General features: G+C 44.8%; 1 protein-coding gene across 1 annotated transcript in view; it reads right to left on the bottom strand.

The window, feature by feature from the left end:
* Positions 1-15,896: 15,896 nt before the first annotated feature.
* Positions 15,897-19,913, bottom strand: part of mvp (major vault protein) — a 32,702-nt gene continuing 28,685 nt past the window's right edge. The window contains exons 14-16 of the mRNA XM_055152524.1: positions 18,565-18,691; positions 18,087-18,275; positions 15,897-16,312 (exon numbers count right to left, since the gene is read on the bottom strand). Coding sequence (XP_055008499.1) covers positions 16,190-16,312; positions 18,087-18,275; positions 18,565-18,691 — 439 coding nt within the window. The 3' untranslated portion in view covers positions 15,897-16,189. The remainder of the gene's footprint in view (positions 16,313-18,086; positions 18,276-18,564; positions 18,692-19,913) is intronic.

Genomic DNA, 19,913 nt, shown 5'->3' with positions numbered 1-19,913 from the left:
CCCACATTCCAAAATGAGAATCGGATCTTGTGCCTGTTACGAATCCCGTTTTAAAAGTTGAACCTCTGAGTATTTTCACTTTCACGTTTGGACTGTTGGAGCAGATTTGAATGTAGATTTTGGGACAGAAATTTGAGATTTTTAACTCCTCCTCTTCCTGAATCACAACGACGCTTTGGAATTTGCTGCTGACATTTTGGGAACAAACTCCCGGATTTTGCCTGTTTTTGAATGTGACTTTTGACCTTTCGGATCCTATGCATGTTTACTATATTTACTACGAACGACTGTCGCCTCCGTTAGCCGCGGGCGCTAACAGAAGCTAACGGACGCTAACGCAGAAGCACCTTGCACATAAACTGGAAAATGTGCAACGTTTGCCTGAAGATTTTATCATGAACTTTGGACTTTTGAGCAAAAAAACTGAACTGTCGCTCGAGTTACTCAGCGCCACAAAATGCACACTTTTAAAACTTTTAACTTTGAACTTTGGCCCCTTTCGCAGCGACCAAACGCCGTTGTGGCTTTTACGTTTTATTTCGTGTTTCTGTTCACAAAACCTCGGCACAAATGTTACTTTTCTTTTCCGTCGTGGCGTGGTCTGGGATCAGGTCCTGCGCCGTTTGGAGAGACACGGGTTTATATGTTTTATTATAACTGCGGATGCATCGATCCGGCGTTTTCTGTTCCCGTATCGACGCCGATACTTCTGTATCTGCCGATACCAGTGTAGGGACGGAAAATAGAACACAAACACAAACGACGTATGATCAAATATTAACATACAGTGTTGCCAGATTGGGTTTAGTGATTTCCACCCAATCATGTAAAAACAACGCCCAACAACATTTTGTCACAGAAAACATTTAATCTTTGAGTAAACGTGTGTGCTCCACTGTTGGGCTTTTTAAAAACTTTGCCAGGATTGAGAAAACAGGTTATATGTCAAACCGAATTTTCAGAAAAGTCATTTAGCCAAATATGAAAAAATCAAATGAAAATCATCAGCGGTCGACTAAAACCTCGACTACGACAAGAACAGAAAACACAGAACCTGAGAGTCAAAGAGCGAAGAACTGAATCTGTAACAGCTGAACACCGGGACGTCTGAACATATCGAACGTATGTTTATTTGTGCACAGACCAGAGCTCGTCCAAACTGGCAACACGGCATACGTCATTATAAGTGTGTTTTGTAACTGTTATTTATCATTTAAAGTAAAAAAAAAGTTAAACAATAATAAGATGTTTTGGATCAATATTGGCCAGTAAATTACACCAATTTATAAACCGAAACAGTTGTTTCCTGTTTGGTATCGGGGCGTCCGCAGTTATGACTTTTACTCGCTCTTGTGTCTCGGAGCAGTTCTGAGTTTGGTCGCTGTGAAAGAGGGCGTCCTGTTGCTGCTGCGACGCCAACGCCGCGTGGATCTGACACGGGAACTGAAACTAACCCCATTTTACTTCAGATAAATGCAGATGGTTTGGGTTTGGGTTTGTTCTCGCGGCTCTGAGGAGGGTTAGTGCGATCGGGACGGTCACAACTTTGGATTCAGGTCAGGAACAGAATTAAGTTTGTAAAGATGTCGCCTACAGCTTCATCGGCCACACACTACAGGAGAATTTGTCCAATTTTGGCTGCGATTTTCTTCTCCTTGAGCTCAGGGAGACGTGACCGGACTTTGTGTCTTCGTGTGTGATTTGTGTGCAGTGTCAGTGAGATTCTGAGCTGCTCTTTCACATCGTACACAGCAAAAACAATAAAACACAGCGTCAGGAGCAAACGGAGTTAAAGACACAGGCGAAAATAATTATTACTCACCTCTTGTAAAGTTGTAAAGTTAAACTGCAGTGTTTTTATTCATATTATCCACAGAAATTGTCCTCTGTAAATAATGAGTCCAGTCCACAAAATGTCTGGGCTGTGAATCCAGTTTTTTGAGTGGTAATTTAAAAGTAAAAAGGTGAGAGTAGTTCCTCACACGTGTCTGTTTCCATCCACACAGCGCACGGATCGAGCTGAAGCCGAAGCTGAAGCTGCAGATTCTCCACAGTGACTCAACTTCCCCAACACTTTATCTCCAATCTTTGATGCTCCACATTTCACAAATAATAATCACACCGTTTGGACTTGGATCTAAACCAGAAGTGCAGAGTCTGAGCTTTGACACTTTAGAGTCTCAGAGCGACTGGAGACAGGAAATCGAGCTCTAGAGTCCTGCCCGCTCCTTTGTTGCTCACACACGTTTAAAAATTGTCTAAGACCGAAAAGTCCTGTAGTGTGTGGCGACTTTTACTCCATAAAATATAAAATAAAACATTAAATATCAATAGTAAAACAGTATTATCACGTGTTTGGCCTGTTACCGTGGCAACCAGAGAGACATCCAGACCCGACGATCAGCACTGACCCTCTGAGGTGCATTGTGGGTCCTGTAGTTACACACACACAGAGCAGAGGTGCATTGTGGGTTCTGTAGTTACACACACACACAGAGCAGAGGTGCATTGTGGGTTCTGTAGTTACACACACACACAGAGCAGAGGTGCATTGTGGATCCTGTAGTTACACACACACACAGAGCAGAGGTGCATTGTGGATCCTGTAGTTACACACACACAGAGCAGAGGTGCATTGTGGGTCGGCGTCGCAGCAGGAACGCGTTGCCTTTGCACCTGCGCCTGTGTGACCTGCAGACAGGGGGCGGCGTTCCCCTCGGCTCGTACTGTATGTAGCATGTCTCTAATAATCACAAACGTGAATGCTGTTTGACAGATGCTGCCCGCTTCCGTCTGACCCTCTAGCGCCCTCGCCTGGATTCAGACTGTTATTACTCCTCATTTCACCCTGTAACCTCCACTCCAGACGCCGTCACACAGGACCAGACCTTCAGCTCCATTAGTCAGTTCGTTATCTCTAATTAGTCTTTCAGTTGTTTATCAAATATCTGTCTCACTGAGGGTGAAAGTGCACGCCGTCGTGTCCTTAGGCAAGACACTTCACCCACGTCACCTCCAGCGTTCACTGGTGTGTGAATGAGTGAGCCCACGATCCCGAGGCCAAACCGCATCAGCTGATTGGAAAATTCGGATCTGCTCTAGAATTTACTTACTTGTATTTATTTATTTTCTGAGACAACATCAGGTTTTAAGTGTCAGAAAGTGCACGAGGTGGAGCTGTCACTTTTTCTTTAGGTTTAGGGGCAGGAATTTGACAGAACAACGTTAGGGGGAAAATTGCCACATTTACATGAGAGCTTTAAATCTAAATAAAATAATTTAATTCTGAATAAAAATCTATTCCACTTTAAAAAGACCATGTTAACAATTAACTCCTAATGATTAATCTGAATTCAACTTAATTCTGAAGTAAGTGGGTGGTTTATTCTGAGCGAGTTTGTTTGGTGGATCCTGTTTGTGGTTTGTTGTTGTTAAAATGCTGCTGGTGCTTCATGCTCATTGTGTCGTCCTTCTGACGTGACGATCCGGTTCCACCAGTCGTGTCTCAGGACTTTGATCCACGTCTCTTTGGATTTGTGAGCGGGATGCGGGAGTGGGCTGAGCTTTTGTCTTCTTCCTCCTTTTCCGACACTCTTCCCTTCTCCTCCTCAGCTCACAGACGGAAAGTGTGACGAGACGATTCTCCAGCCACTGCACAACAGTTATCATCACAACCACTGTGGGTTTTAAAAGTCTTGACGGTGTTTGTGTCCGTGGAGGAACCACAAACCCAGACGACGGAAAAGACACGAGCAGCTTGAGTCTGTGTTTTCTTCCCAAAGACATAAATCTGTTGGTGTCTCTGTCCAATCAGAACCTTCCCCACCCCCAGACGCTCACGCACATGAAAAAAAACAAAAAAACATGTAAATCTCAATTCAGAATTATTATTTCCATTTTCCAAACTATTTAATTCAGAACAGTTAATTCTGAATTCAAAAACATCATGTAAACGTGGCCAATGACAGGTCAGAGGTTAGATTAAGTGAATGATTATAACGTTTGTTTGTTTTTTTTTGCATATTTGATAGAGTTTGTGGTTAAACATTTGCTTTTGTTTTATTGTTATTCACAAAACGAGAGACAGAGCCGTTCCCTGGTCCTGTGTGAACGACGCTGTCACTACGGTGGCCCAGAGAGCTCTTTCCTCACCGCTGCGAAACACGCCATCGTAAAAAAAAAAGTAAAAACGCTCTTCCACGTATTTAACCGGCTGCTCTGTTTATACTTTTGCATCGTTTGTTGTCAATGTTTCATTTGATAGGACTCCGATATTACAACTATAACCCAGTATTTAAACATTTAAAGGATAATTCTGTGGTTTTCAAAAGAGTGAGGACGATTGTGAGAAAAACAAAAACCATTACGACTGTCACTTTTTATTGAATACATTTCTAGATTGTCAACTTCATTAAATCACACGTGAATGAATCTTATTCTACAAACATGTTTATAACTTTTGGAAAGCAGAGTCCATGATTTAAAACTGAAATGCTTTATTTTGAAATGTCACACTTTTCCACCTGATGTCCCGATAAAACATGTTCATCTTATATTTAACGAGCCGAGGATCCAAAGGTGAAAGAGACAGTTTCAGTTCAGAAATTCAGTTCTGCATACAAAATTTTGAGGCGGTATTCTGCGAAATTTACTTTTTTTTGCTTCATATCGTGTTAGAATGTTCCCTCCTGTCCCTTAGTCCTCTCAAACCCTCCTTATATTAGCAGTACGAGTCTGTACGAGGCTCCGCCCACAAGCCTACACCCCCCCATGCTCCCACACGACAACTCTCTATAAATGTACAAAAACGCAACACAAAACCGCACACTACGACTTCAATAACCTGCTGTGATGTGCAGGAGTTTCATCATTTTTCGTGAGTGTGTTGTGGTGGCGCTCTGAAGGGGGTTGGATTTAGCACGGAGAGCAAAAGTGAAAGCTTTTGAAGGAAAAAAAAAAACACCTAGGCCTAAAAATCAAACAAATCATGAATCAATTTACAAATATAAACATTTTAAAAACATGATTCAGCCTGGACGTCTCTTTCACCTTTAGATCCTCTGCTTTAGTTTGTGTTAAAGCTGCACTCTGGAACTTTTCTGGTGACGAGTCTGCCCCTCGTCTGTCTCCACGGAGATGTTACTGCTTTACCTGGAGTTCTCCACAGTTCGACACTCACTTTTTTATCTTCATTTCTCCAGTTACAGATTTTTCTGTTGATCAAAAACACAGTGAAAAACTCGTGTTCATGTCGGTGGAGTCGCCGCTGCACAGAGCCGACACGTCACTGCACCTGTCAGATCAGAGCCTCACTGATACCAGAACCAGTATCGAAACTAGATCCTCATTTTTCTCAGGTCGGAATTCTACAAAATTCCAATTTTCAGGACAGAGCAGAACCTTCAGAACCTTTAGAACAATCTGGAACTGGATCAAATAATTATAAGAGCTCAGGAACTAGTCTGCACCCATGGACCTGGTTTAGTCCTGGTTTGGTTCAGACCTGGTTTAGACCTGGTTTAGTTTAGACTTGGTTCAGACCGGGGTTAGTCCTGGTTTAGTCCTTGTTTATTCCTGGGTTAGACCTGGTTTGGTTTAGTTTAGTTCTGATTTAGACCTAGTTTAGTTTAGACTTTGGTTAGACCTGGTTTAGTTCTGGTTCAGACCTGGTTTAGATGTGGTTCAGACCTGGTTTAGTCCAGGTTTAGTCCTGGTTCACTGAGGATCACACAGATATAAAGACACAGAACAGAAAAGAAAGTTTTACATTTAAAGTGTAAAATCACAGGAGATCGTCTAAAGAAAGAGGTTTTTTTTTTCATCCTGGGATCAGAATCGAAATCGATTTTGAAGTTCCAGTATCTTTGCACTTTTAAAGATGAAGCAGTAACGTCTCTGGAGCTGAACAGGCGTCAGTCCCTGCACAAAAAAAAGCTCCGTACCGCAGCTTTAAACGTGTGTTAAAGTGAACGTTCCGGTCTGAAGAGCCTTCGGAGACCTGCTGATCTCTGTTTTTCTTACGTTGGTTCTTTTGTACGTTTGTATTTTTGTACAACGGTTTTTCATGTTCAGAGCATGTATTTGTCTGCATGTGACTGTGGACTGACCCGCCTCACAGCCGACCAATAAAAACACCAGAACCACCACCAGAACCTGAGCCCTGACCTCTCACCCCGTCTCTACACTCGCACTCTGTAAAATATCTCTGCTCTATTGTTTTATATTCCATTTAAAACACATTGAAGAAGTGAACTTAAAACTTCAGCAACTAAAATAAATTCAAGACATGTTTTTTCAGAGTTAAAAAATTCAAAGTTCGCTTTATTGTTATTGTCAAGTTCTTCACATGTACCGGATCTATAAAGGAATCAAAATGATGTTTCTCTTTGTGCCGTGTGCACAAATACGACAAATAACATCTCAAACACGACAGTCACCAGAGAAAAATAAACTAAAGGTCCCATCTCACATAAAATATTTCTTTTCACATTGCATCTCCTGCACAGTTTGGGTTTTGGAACATCCATTACACAATAGTTCTGAAATCTTACTGATTTCTTGGAGACAGTCACAGATCAGGAACTATGAAAGTCCGACTGTTGCTCCTCCCCCCGCCCGTCCTGAGAAAACACAGGCTCCGCCCTCCAAACGTGACGTAGGCGACGAGTGAGCCGCCCTTCCTCCGCCGTCTCAGGGAGGGAGGGGGAGACAGGCACAGTGCACCCTGACAGCGGCAGGAATAAACCAAAACCAGGTCTAAACCAAGTCTAAAACCAGACCAAAACCAGGTCTAAACCAGGTCTAAAACCAGACCAAAACCAGGTCTAAACCAAGTCTAAAACCAGGTCTAAAACCAGACCAAAACCAGGTCTAAACCAAGTCTAAAACCAGACCAAAACCAGGTCTAAACCAAGTCTAAAACCAGACCAAAACCAGGTCTAAACCAGGTCTAAAACCAGACCAAAACCAGGTCTAAACCAGGTCTAAAACCAGACCAAAACCAGGTCTAAACCAAGTCTAAAACCAGACCAAAACCAGGTCTAAACCAAGTCTAAAACCAGATCAAAACCAGGTCTAAACCAAGTCTAAAACCAGACCAAAACCAAGTCTAAAACCAGATCAAAACTAGACCAAAACCAGGTCTAAAACCAGACCAAAACCAGGTCTAAACCAAGTCTAAACCTAGTCTAAAACCAGGTCTAAACCAAGTCTAAAACCAGACCAAAACCAGGTCTAAACCAAGTCTAAAACCAGACCAAAATCAGGTCTAAACCAAGTCTAAAACCAGACCAAAACCAGGTCTAAACCAAGTCTAAAACCAGACCAAAACCAAGTCTAAAACCAGATCAAAACTAGACCACAACCAGATCCAAACCAGGTTTAAACCCAGACCAAAACCAGGTCTAAAACCAGATCAAAACCAGATCTAAACCAGGTCTAAAACCAGATCTAAACCAGGTCTAAACCAAGTCTAAAACCAGATCAAAACCAGGTCTAAACCAAGTCTAAAACCAGATCAAAACCAGATCTAAACCAGGTCTAAAACCAGATCAAAACCAGATCTAAACCAGGTCTAAAACCAGATCAAAACCAGGTCTAAACCAAGTCTAAAACCAGACCAAAACCAAGTCTAAAACCAAGTCTAAAACCAGACCAAAACCAGATCTAAACCAGGTCTAAAACCAGATCAAAACCAGATCTAAACCAGGTCTAAAACCAGATCCAAACCAGGTTTAAACCCAGACCAAAACCAGGTCTAAAACCAGACCAAAACCAAGTCTAAAACCAAGTCTAAAACCAGACCAAAACCAGATCTAAACCAGGTCTAAAACCAGATCAAAACCAGATCTAAACCAGGTCTAAAACCAGATCAAAACCAGGTCTAAAACCAGATCAAAACCAGGTCTAAACCAGTCTAAAACCAGATCAGTCTAAACCAAGTCTAAAACAGACAAAACCAAGTCTAAAACCAGATCAAAACTAGACCAAAACCAGGTCTAAACCAGACCAAAACCAGGTCTAAACCAAGTCTAAACCAGTCTAAACCAAGGTCTAAACCAAGTCTAAAACCAGACAAAACCAGGTCTAAACCAAGTCTAAACCACCAGACCAAAACCAGTCTAAAACCAGATCAAAACTAGACCAAACCAGATCCAAACCAGGTTTAAACCCAGACCAAAACCAGGTCTAAAACCAGATCAAAACCAGATCTAAACCAGGTCTAAAACCAGATCTAAACCAGGTCTAAACCAAGTCTAAAACCAGATCAAAACCAGGTCTAAACCAAGTCTAAAACCAGATCAAAACCAGATCTAAACCAGGTCTAAAACCAGATCAAAACCAGGTCTAAACCAAGTCTAAAACCAGACCAAAACCAAGTCTAAAACCAAGTCTAAAACCAGACCAAAACCAGATCTAAACCAGGTCTAAAACCAGATCAAAACCAGATCTAAACCAGGTCTAAAACCAGATCCAAACCAGGTTTAAACCCAGACCAAAACCAGGTCTAAAACCAGATCAAAACCAGGTCTAAACCAAGTCTAAAACTAGATCAAAACCAGGTCTAAACCAAGTCTAAAACCAGATCAAAACCAGATCTAAACCAGGTCTAAAACCAGATCAAAACCAGATCTAAACCAGGTCTAAAACCAGATCAAAACCAGGTCTAAAACCAGATCAAAACCAGGTCTAAACCAAGTCTAAAACCAGATCAAAACCAGGTCTAAACCAAGTCTAAAACCAGACCAAAACCAAGTCTAAAACCAGATCAAAACCAGGTCTAAACCAAGTCTAAAACCAGACCAAAACCAAACCTACCAACCAGCAGGAATAAACTTTTCTTCATCATGGAGATTCAGCCGCATGTGTTGGACCTGGACTTGGACGAGGACTTTGAGGAGCAGGAAGCTCAAGCACCGAGTCCACATCAGCTGAACATTATTGATCGGTTTAATAAACACTAGCAGATAAACGTGTTATTGGTGGTGGAGGTGGAGGTGGTGGAGGAGGTGGAGGTGGTGGAGGTGGAGGTGGTGGAGGGGGGCGTGTCACAGGTGAATCTGCCGCGTCGTCGTCGTAGCAGCTTTAGTTCGTGGTCACGTGGGAGGGTGACACAAATATGCTGCAATTTGTTTAAAAAAAACAAAAAAAAACACTTCAGCGACAAATCCAAGGCCACACATCACTGAGACGGTAGAAAGATCTGAAAAGTGGATTTTGCATGAGATGGGCTCTTTAAACTAAAAACACGAGTTTACAGCACCGTGCGGCTCAATTCAGATTAAGTATTAGTATTAAATTCAATAATAATTTGTAGTATTATTATATAGTAGATCAATATTAAATAGTACATAAATTCAGCTGTATTTAAAATTCAAAATCTAATGGAGCAAATTATCTTCCATATTTCCACCTGAAACAAAAACTGGCACAAAGTTCAGCCTCTTCTCTCTCACGAGAAATCACAAAATGCCTAAATTTTAGTGTTTTTATATCGTAAAAAGTGTCATCATCAGCAGTAGTGACTTCTTTTCAAAACAGCTGAAATTTTTCACATTCTCCTTTTCCCGACGACATTTAACACAATCATCAAGAAGATTTGGATTAAAATGATAAAGTTTTACAGGTTTAATATAAATCCTAAACCAACATTTGTGCTGCAGCAACATGAATCTACTGTTGATTATTTGTTTTTGTACCTGAAAACAGTTTAGATTTGTTCTTCAGCCTGTGGATGTGACAGACTTTTTCTTTAAACGACAAAAGTAAAAACCTGTAAAATTTGGAAAGGTCGACCCTGAAGTTTAGATTTCTGCAAACACGTTCTGACATTCACAGAAACACGTAAAACTGTGATGAGGATTTATTAATTATTTAGTTGTTTAAAATCTGCTGTTAGTGTCGTTGAGTTGTGGTTTTCAGATGCTCCAGATGCCCTTCCACACGTCCGCGCTCTCTGACGGTGAGTATCAGCTGCTCAAAGCTCCTCAACTCTTCAAATGTGATGAAAAACAAACAGATTTTCACCAAACTCCCGTTCTGATCGTTTGGTCTCAGCTCCTGTCGATGCCCTGAAGAACACGGGGTTGAAGGTTGATTTCCCATGATGCATTGGGCTCCGTGGGAAAATTCTTTCTGTTCCCAAACTCCAGAGCCGCAGTACCTGGAGCGTCCACTAGAGACAGAGGGGAGGAGCTTATACAGGTTATTAAACATCCATGTAGGACTGTGTGGAAATATTGAAATATCAATATATCGTATCGTTTAATGTGATAATTCAGTATCGATATCGTGGGCTGTTGTATTGATTTTTCACCAAGAGGATTTGTGGTTTATTTTACTAAACCAAAAAATAAACGTCTTAAGCCTGACTGACTCTGCTCTTTGTTCGTACAGCAGAGACTCTGAGATTCAACAAGATTTATTTCTGTGTGTGTTTTATTTGAAGTTCTGAATCTATAAAAGTGTGAGGTCTAAGGCGCATGAAAAAGCTCCACACTGTAGCTTTAAACGCCTGCACTAAAATTTCTCTGATCCGGCCAAGATTTTCAAACATATATCAGGTTTTTCATCTTGTTTTCAGATTTATGATCTGACGAGAGAGAAACACAGGACCTCAGTCTGCTGTTCATCTCCACTTCAAATCCACGGGTTTGAGGACAGAGACGTGCAGATTTTAGCCAGAGAAAAGAATTGGTTTGGGAGGAGAGTGAAAGAAAAGATTTTTGTTAAGAAAGAGAATCCTTCTCTAAACAGAAATGGACTCAGACACTCAGACTCTCCTATTTACAACTCCATCCTCAAACCTAAAACTAGTTTGACCAAACGTCCGTTTTTCCCGGACATGTCCGTATTTTGCGTCATGTCCGGGGCGTCAGGGTTTTTTTTTTGTAAGTGATGGAAATGTCTGGGTTTTCAGTATCGTTCATTGGGTCATTAAACTGAGCGTCTCTCGTCTGTGACTCAGAAGGAGCGAGACACAAACAGTCGGTCAGTCTGAAACACACCGAAGCACAAAAGAACATTTAACAACGACTTGGACAAGAAATTCTCCTTTTTCCGTCCCGGTCGGGACAAGTGTGAGTCCATGTGCACAGGCTGAGGTGAGAGTTCAGTGTCCCTCGTTTATCGTGGGAGTTATGTTCTAAAAATAACCTGCGACAGGTGAAATCCACCAAGTATCAACTTTATATTTTACAATTATTCTGTCTGTTTTAAGTCTGTAAAACCTCAGCACAAACTTTATACACTTTTCTCCGACAGGATCGACAGGTGCAACACTTTTTACTTCCTTCTTCAAACTTGTTGCTGTTGTCGTCCTTTTGTTATTTTCCTCCTTCTTTATGTAACAAACTGAAGATTCATTTATTCCGTAATGGAGCCGACAGAGCAGAGTCCAGGACAGGACCGCACCTGCCAGGACAGGACCGCACCTGCCAGGACAGGACCGCACCTGCCAGGACAGGACCGCACCTGCCCGTTAACCCGAGATTATATCAAACTTTTACACTGCCTACACCACAAACTGAACTAAGACTGAACCAAGACTAACCCAGGACTGATTACAGGACTAAACCAGGACTAAACCAGGACTGAAACAGGACTGAACCAGGACTGAAACCAGGACTAAACCAGGACTGAACCAGGACTCACTGTCGTGACGCAGGAGAAAGAACAGATGCAGACTTCTGCACCTCACGGAGGTGAACATGGTAATTGCCCGATCGCACTTTGTGGACAAACTGCTCGGGGTTCTCTCTCTCTTAAGTCCCAAGATTAGTCCTGGTTTAGTCCTGGTTTAGACCTGGTTTAGTCCTGATCCACCCGTGTGAAAAAAACAAAAAAAACAGAATAAGAAAATCCATGAAACGGTGAGACCGCGAAAGGTGAACCACGATATAGCGAAGGACGAGTGTAGCTCAAAGCAGAGGCCCCACCTCCCACCTCCTGTAAGGTGTCCGGGTTTTCACAAATGGAAATCTGGTCACCCTAAACTAAAACAAAACAAACAAGAACAACAGGTGGAGTCAGGTCAGGACCAGAGGTGTGGAAGCTCCATCATGGACATGAACTGTTCTGTTAATCAGACCCACACCCTGTACAGGTCAACACACAAGTGTGTTAGTTCCAGAGGAGTTTCAGTGTAGTTAGCTCCTCCTGCAGATTTAAGGAAGAGTCACCAGAGTCTGACAGAACTGAAACGTCTTCAACCAAATGAACTTTTCTCCTCGCTATGATCTCCTCACTCGTTCTGAATTGATTGTAGAATTTTAAAAAAAGTGTCACATATTTTTCTCCCATGACTCGACTCGACAGAAAATCTTAAATTTAGGCGATAAATGTTTAAAAGAAGAAGCGACGATCCATTTACAAGAACTTAGATCTAGAATTTAGTGTCTCTGAATTTATTCTCAGGCCGTGAACGCCCAGAATAAACTGATTTTAAGTTTGTTTATCGAGAATTTAGCAGAATTTAGAGCAAAACTTGATTATCTTCTGCATGGACACATGCAGAAGATGGACACATCAACTTTTAACTCATTTTCTGACAGATTTAAGTGTTTGTATCTTAAATTTTGCGTGAGGTTTTGTTTTGTTTCGCTCTGACTTCTGCCGCTCTAAACCTTTTCTCTCTTTTATTTATTTATATATTTTCCTTTCGCGTTTCTAGGGCGAGCTGGAGTCGGTTGCCTTGGAAACGGTCGCTAAGGGAGCGGGCTGCGGCGCTGTCACAAACGCAGCATCTTCACACTCTTCTTCCCATCCCTCTCTCTCTCCCTCTCTCTGTCTCTCTCTCTCTCTCTCTTTTCTTTTACCTTCCCTCCTCTTCCTCAGCTTCTCTCTCGGGCTTTAGATTCTTTTACCCTCCCCCCTTTTGTCCGTTTCCTTTCTCTCACTTTCTCCTCCCTCGTTTCATTATCTCTCCTCTCCTCCCTCCTTCTCTCTCTGTCCTTATCCCTCTTTCCTCCTCCTCTCTCCTCTCATCTTTCCTCCTCTTCTCCTTCTCCTTCTTCTTCTTCAGAGCTGCTGCTGCTCGTGGGTCATTTGAATTTTAGATCGTGATAAATTATTAAAAACTCTGTCCGCAGCGAAAGACAAGAGCCTCGAAAGAGAGAGGGAGGAGAGGAGAGAGGGGGATGGAGAGAGGAGAGGAGGGGGGTGGGGTGAAAGAGGTGGAGGAGGAGAGAAGGAGAGGGGGAGGAGTGAAGCTTTCAGAGGAAGGAGAGAGAGAGGGGGGAGGGGGGTTTGAAGCGTTTAGAGGGAGAAGAGGGGGATGGACAGAGGAGTGAGGAGGAGAGGCAAGAGAGAGGGAGAGAGAGAAGGATGAACAGAGGAGTGAAGGAGAGAGGGATGGGCAGAGGAGAGGAGGAGAGGGGGAGGAGTGAAGCGTGGAGCAGAACGGAGAGAAAACTCAGCGTTTCAGTGAAAAAACGAGAGACGCAGAGACAAGAGCCAATGTCATAATGCAGAGGAGGGAGGGGCCCCGCTGCACCCCCCCCCCCCCGTGTCAGATGCCCTCCGTCGTCTCTCCTCGTCCTCTGTCCTCTCGTCCTCTCGTCCTCCTCGTCCTCTCTCCGTCTCTGTCTCTCGTCCTCGTCCTCTTCCTCGTCCTCTCGTCCTCCTCGTCCTCTCGTCCTCTCGTCCTCGTCCTCTCTCCTGTCCTCGTCCTCCTGTCCTCTGTCGTCCTCTCGTCCTCTCGTCCTCCTGTCCTGTCCTCGTCCTCTTTAAACCGTCCTCTTGTTTGGTTTAATCGTTGTAAGAAAATCACATTTGTTTGTTGAAACGTTCAGATTTGGACTTTTTGTTACTGAACATTATTCATGATAATGATTCAAATATCTTCTCTGTTTTTCCTCTGGATCTGTTCCTCTTCTGTCTCTTCATATTCAGGTTTGTTTAGGTGTCGGACAGCGCCCTCTGCTGGAAAAAGAAACACAGCACAGTTTAAACTCTGAAGCCCCAGACTCTAAACCAGACGAGTCAAACTCATTTTGTTCCAGGGGCCGAATCAGAAAACTCATGTCATATAAACCCCAAAATAACAAGAAGTTCAAATATTTGTGCAGAGAAACACAAATCTATTACACAAATCTTTTTGAACTGATGAACTATTTCTTTTACAAAATATTATAATATTATAAACAACCTGAAACTTGAAGAAAAATACAATTTCAACACAAAGTTTGAACATGAACTTGTCTGTAAACAGGAATAAGTCCATTTTTGTTGTAAAATCCTGCACTCGGCTTCCACTTTTCTCATGTTGGACATTTTTCTGATGAGGGTGTCACGGTCAACAGTCAAAACCATCGTCCTTTAAGAGCGTTTGGAAAGAGACAAGTCTTCATTTGTGCTGCTCTGGTGGGAGGGGCCACGTACAGAGACGCTGGAGACGCTGCTGTGATAAACACCACACAAAATTAACACCATTTTAATAGAAAATATCATTACAAATATTTGAGTAGAAAATCAACCGAGGGCCAGATTAAAGGTGTTGGAGGGCCGGATCTGGCCCCCGGACCGTATGTTTGACACCTGTGATCTAGACTGAGTTTCAGGTGACGTCACAACATTCTACAGTTTCTGTAATATTTAATACAGACGGAGCCAAAATGAATCATTTTAAAATGCAGATTTTTATTATAATTCAGTGAGTTTCTTAAGTCGAGTCGAAAACAGAAATGATCAAGTCAAACATTTGTGAATTTAACTTTTGGATATTTCACGGCAAATTACAAAGTGAACAACAAGTAAACAGATCCTCACCCCGTCTGAGTCTGGTCATCACACTCTGGTCATCACACTCTGGTCATCACACTCGGGTCATCACACTCGGGTCATCACACTCATATTCTGTATACACCTCGTGTCCTCCGGGTCAAAATGACCCGTCTTCACTAAATCCCCAGTATAGCAGCAGTTTAATTTTATTCTAAACACCAATTTTTATTTTGCTTGAAGAAACATTCACCACAAAATGTGTGAAAACTTGAGTTTTCCCTTTTCACCTGCATTTCTACAGCTTTAGAAACAAAAGAAATGTGCAAAAAGGAATTTTGAATGTGTTTTTATTCATCCCGATGAACAGTGGTTCCTTGTTGTAAAGTGTTTTGAACCATGAACGTGGAAAAGTGTGACCATTTACCAAGGCTCCTGTCCTGTTTACATCTGCTACTGATTGAACTGAAACATTCTCACAGTCTGTGGTGTGTAGAGAACTTTCTCTGACTGTGATTTTAACTGAATTTCACTGTTGGGTCATTTTGACCCGAGGACAACAGGACGGTTCATATTAAGTCATTCATTCATTTTATAATTCATCGTTTTATTTACACGGCGTCTTTCAAGACTCAAAGCTCTTCACACTTTATTCTTCTTCTCTCCAAACTCAGGGGCGAACAGACAGAAGTGAGGCCAACCTGCACCGTCAGCCCCTCCCACCATCACACACACACAGGGGGAAGTGTCTTGCCCAAGGACACAGTGACAGTTTTTGTGACTGGCTCCTCCTGTGGCTCCTCCTGTGGCTCCTCCTGTGGCTCCTCCTGTGGCTCCTCCTGTGGCTCCTGTGGCTCCTGATGTTTCCAGAGTCTCCATCAGGTCCAGACTCTGAGCGTGTGAGATCTGACCCCAGATCAGACTCTGACACTTTTACACTTTAAACACGATAATTAAAGCCACAGTACGTCACTTTTTTAATGCACTAAAAACATGTGTCCTCACTGTGAACAGGCTCGCCTCTCCACAAACCCGACTCTTACACTGTGGCAGAAATCATGAATCTAAACCAGAACTAAACCAGGACTAAACCAGGACTAAACCAGGACTAAACCAGGACTAAACCAGGACTAAACCAGGACTAAACCTTGAACATTAAAAACAGTCTGGAGACAGAATAAGCAGCACTTCGTTTATTTAAGGCCTTGAAGGAAAAAGTGCAACAAATGTAAAACTTCATTTTATCAGAGCTTTGACCTGAGGAGGCAAGGAGACGAGGAAACAAGGAAGTAAACAAGGAGACAAGAAAGGAGACAAGGACACACCCTTTTACATCAGCAGCTTTAACTCGTAATAAATTCCTGTAGTTTTATATTTTTATAAACTGGTCTCTCCTCTGGTCCCGGTCTCGGTCCCGGTCTCGGTCCCGGTCTCGGTCCCGGTCCTGGTCTCGGTCTCTCCTCTCGGGTCTTTACTCCTGCCCGTGGCCCGGCAGCGCCCCCAACAGGCCGTTGGCGGTGGTGAACAGGTTGATGGGAGACGAGCCGTCAGTGATCAGAGTCGACTTCAGCCCCAGAGCCTGAAGCATCTTCACCTGAAACAGACACAGAGACAGAGACTCAACGAGGACTCAACACGGACTCAACACGGACTCAACGAGGACTCAACGAGGACTCAACGAGGACTCAACGAGGACTCAACACGGACTCAACGAGGACTCAACGAGGACTCAACACGGACTCAACACGGACTCAACAGGACTCAACGAGGACTCAACGAGGACTCAACACGGACTCAACGAGGACTCAACGCGGACTCAACGAGACTCAACGAGGACTCAACGAGGACTCAACACGGACTCAACGCGGACTCAACGAGGACTCAACGGACTCAACGGACTCAACACGGACTCAACGAGGACTCAACGAGACTCAACGGACTCAACGACTCAACGGGACTCAACTCGGACTCAACTCGGACTCACTCGACTCAACGACTCAACGAGGACTCAACTCGACTCAACTCGGACTCAACACGGACTCAACGAGGACTCAACGAGGACTCAACGAGGACTCAACGAGGACTCAACACGGACTCAACGAGGACTCAACGAGGACTCAACGAGGACTCAACACGGACTCAACGAGGACTCAACGAGGACTCAACACGGACTCAACACGGACTCAACGAGGACTCAACACGGACTCAACGAGGACTCAACGAGGACTCAACACGGACTCAACGAGGACTCAACACGGACTCAACACGGACTCAACACGGACTCAACGAGGACTCAACACGGACTCAACACGGACTCAACGAGGACTCAACGAGGACTCAACGAGGACTCAACGAGGACTCAACGCGACTCAACGGCTCAACGGAGGACTCAACGACTCAACGGTCACAGGACTCAAGGACTCAACGAGGACTCAACGAGGACTCAACGACCTCAACGGAGGGACTCAACGAGGACTCAACGAGGACTCAACGAGAACTCAACGAGGACTCAACAACGAGGGACTCAACGAGGACTCAACGAGGACTCAACGAGGACTCAACTCAACGAGACTCAACGAGACTCAACGGACTCAACACGAGACTCAACGACTCAACAGGACTCAACGAGGACTCAACGAGGACTCAACGAGGACTCAACGAGGACTCAACGAGGACTCAACGAGGACTCAACACGGACTCAACGACGGACTCAACAGGACTGACAACGGACTCAACACGGACTCAACTCAACGGACTCAACGAGGACTCAACGAGGACTCAACAGGACTCAACGACTTTCTCAGTCTTGTATCTCAGGAAAATATTTAGTTTGACCCACGACTTAGTCCCAGTTTTTAATTTTGGCCTCTGAGTTTGAGTTTGACTCTCCTGCGTTAGAAGATCTTTCATTTTGTGAAGGAGCTCGCGCTGCAAATGTCTCTGATCTGGACAAGATTTTAAAATCAGGTTTCTCATCTTGTTTTCAGATTCATGATCGACTCACTCGTTCTGAGACGCTTCATTCTCGTCTAGAGGTCGATTATTTTAAAAGAACTTGTCCAGTAAAATGATCTTTGTTGCATGGACACATCATTTCAACACTTTTAAATCATTTTTTGACAGATTTAAGTGTTTAAATGTTAAATTTTGGTCAAGTTTTTTTGCAGTGCCCCAGAGGAAAAAGGCTGGAGACTTCGACCTGCAGGACCAGAAGTCTCACTGAGGGACACAGGTCAACGTTCTGCTGAGCTTCATTCTCTCTGTAGGTCCAAGTGTCTCTGCATTTGACCCGTCCCTGAGTCTCTGGGTTGGGTTGCCCCGCCCTCCCCGCCTTAGCCCCGCCCTCCCCCGCCCGGCCCCGCCCTCACCTGCAGCTCGGGCCCCGCCTTGGCCATCTCCTTGAGCGTGTCGGCGCCCAGACTCTCCACCAGCCGACTGAACTTCTGACTCTCGATCTGGGCCAGTTTCTCCTGCTTCTCCACCTCCAGTTTGTCCATGTCCCGTTTATATCCCAACTCCTGCTCCCGAGCCTGGGCCAGACGCTGCAGCTCCGCCTCCTGGACGACCACAAACACCAGAGAGAATAAAGACGACAAACACCGGAGAGAGTTTAAAGACGACACCACAAACACCACAAACACCACAGTTTATTTAATGACAAAAGGGAACAAAGGATTCAACAAACAAAACTTCCATCTTCAGAAGTAAAAGAATGAAAATCAAGTCAAATGAATGATTAGAAAATGACTCCAGTCAGCGAATGAAAAGGGGTCAGGGGTCAGTCTGGGTTGGGGTCAGAGGTCAGGGGTCAGTCTGGGTTGGGGTCAGAGGTCAGGGGTCACTCACGGCCTCGATCCTCTGGGCCTCAGCCTTCAGTTTGGCCTCGTTCACTGCAGCTTCTCCCTGGATCCGAGCGGCTTCTGCTCTGGACTGAGCCTCGGCTTTGGCAGCTCCAGTGCTCTCCACCGCCGCACTGACGCACAACACACACACAACACACACAAGACACACAAGACGCACAACACACACACACGACACACCACACACACCACACACACACACACACAGAGTTATACTATTATACTGCACTAGTCCTTCAGTAGAACAGATTCCACAGATGAACACGGCTCCTGCTCCGGTCGTACAGGGACCAGACCCCAGACTCCCAGGCGCCCCCCACAGGACACACGAGGGACACGCTCAAACACCTTCTCCAGATCCACAAAACACATGTGGACTGGTTGGGCAAACTCCCAAGAACCTCGAGCACCGATGGAGAGTGTAGAGCTGGTCCAGTGTCCACGACCAGGACCAAAACCACACTGCTCCTCCTGGACCCGAGGTTCGACTATCGGCCGGATTCTCCTCTCCAGTCCCTGACACAGACCAGGGAGGCTGAGGAGTGTGATTCTCCTGGAGTTGGAACACAGCCTCTGGTCGCCCTTCTTATACAGAGGGACCACCACCCCGGTCTGAAGGTCCAGAGGTTCTGTCCCCGACCGCCACGCGATGTTGAAGAGGCGTGTCAGCCAAGACCCACAACATCCAGAGACTTAAGGTACTCAGGACGGATCATCCACCAACAGAACCACCGAGGAACTTTAACCACCTCAGTGACTTCAGCCAGGGTGATGGATGAGTCCACCTCCGAGTCTCCAGCCTCGACTTCCTCCTCGGAAGACGTGACGGTGGGATTGAGGAGATCCTCAAAGTTTTCCTTCCACCGTCCAACAACGTCCCCAGTCGAGGTGAACAGTTCTCCCCCCCCACTGGAAACAGTGTTGGTGAAGAACTGCTTCCCTCCTGAGGCGCCGGACGGTTGAACAGAATCTCTGAGTCGATCGTCGTCCTCCATGTTTCCCCCGAACTCCTCCCAGCCCCGAGTTTTTGCCTCTGCGACCTCACGAGCTGCAGCACGATTGGCCCGTCGGTACCAGCCGCCGCCTCAGGAGTCAACAGGACCCGACAGGACCCGACAGGACCCGACAGGACCCGACAGGACCCGACAGGACCCAACAGGACCCAACAGGACCCGACAGGACCCACAGGACCCGACAGGACCCAACAGGACCCAACAGGACCCGACAGGACCCGACAGGACCCAACAGGACCCAACAGGACCCAACAGGACCCAACAGGACCCGACAGGACCCGACAGGACCCAACAGGACCCAACAGGACCCAACAGGACCCCA

Source organism: Boleophthalmus pectinirostris, unplaced genomic scaffold, assembly GCF_026225935.1.
Source record: "Boleophthalmus pectinirostris isolate CB_2022bp ecotype Guang Dong unplaced genomic scaffold, ASM2622593v1 HiC_scaffold_17, whole genome shotgun sequence".
Classification (NCBI taxonomy): domain Eukaryota; kingdom Metazoa; phylum Chordata; class Actinopteri; order Gobiiformes; family Gobiidae; genus Boleophthalmus; species Boleophthalmus pectinirostris.
This window is presented reverse-complemented; position numbering and strand designations above follow the sequence as displayed.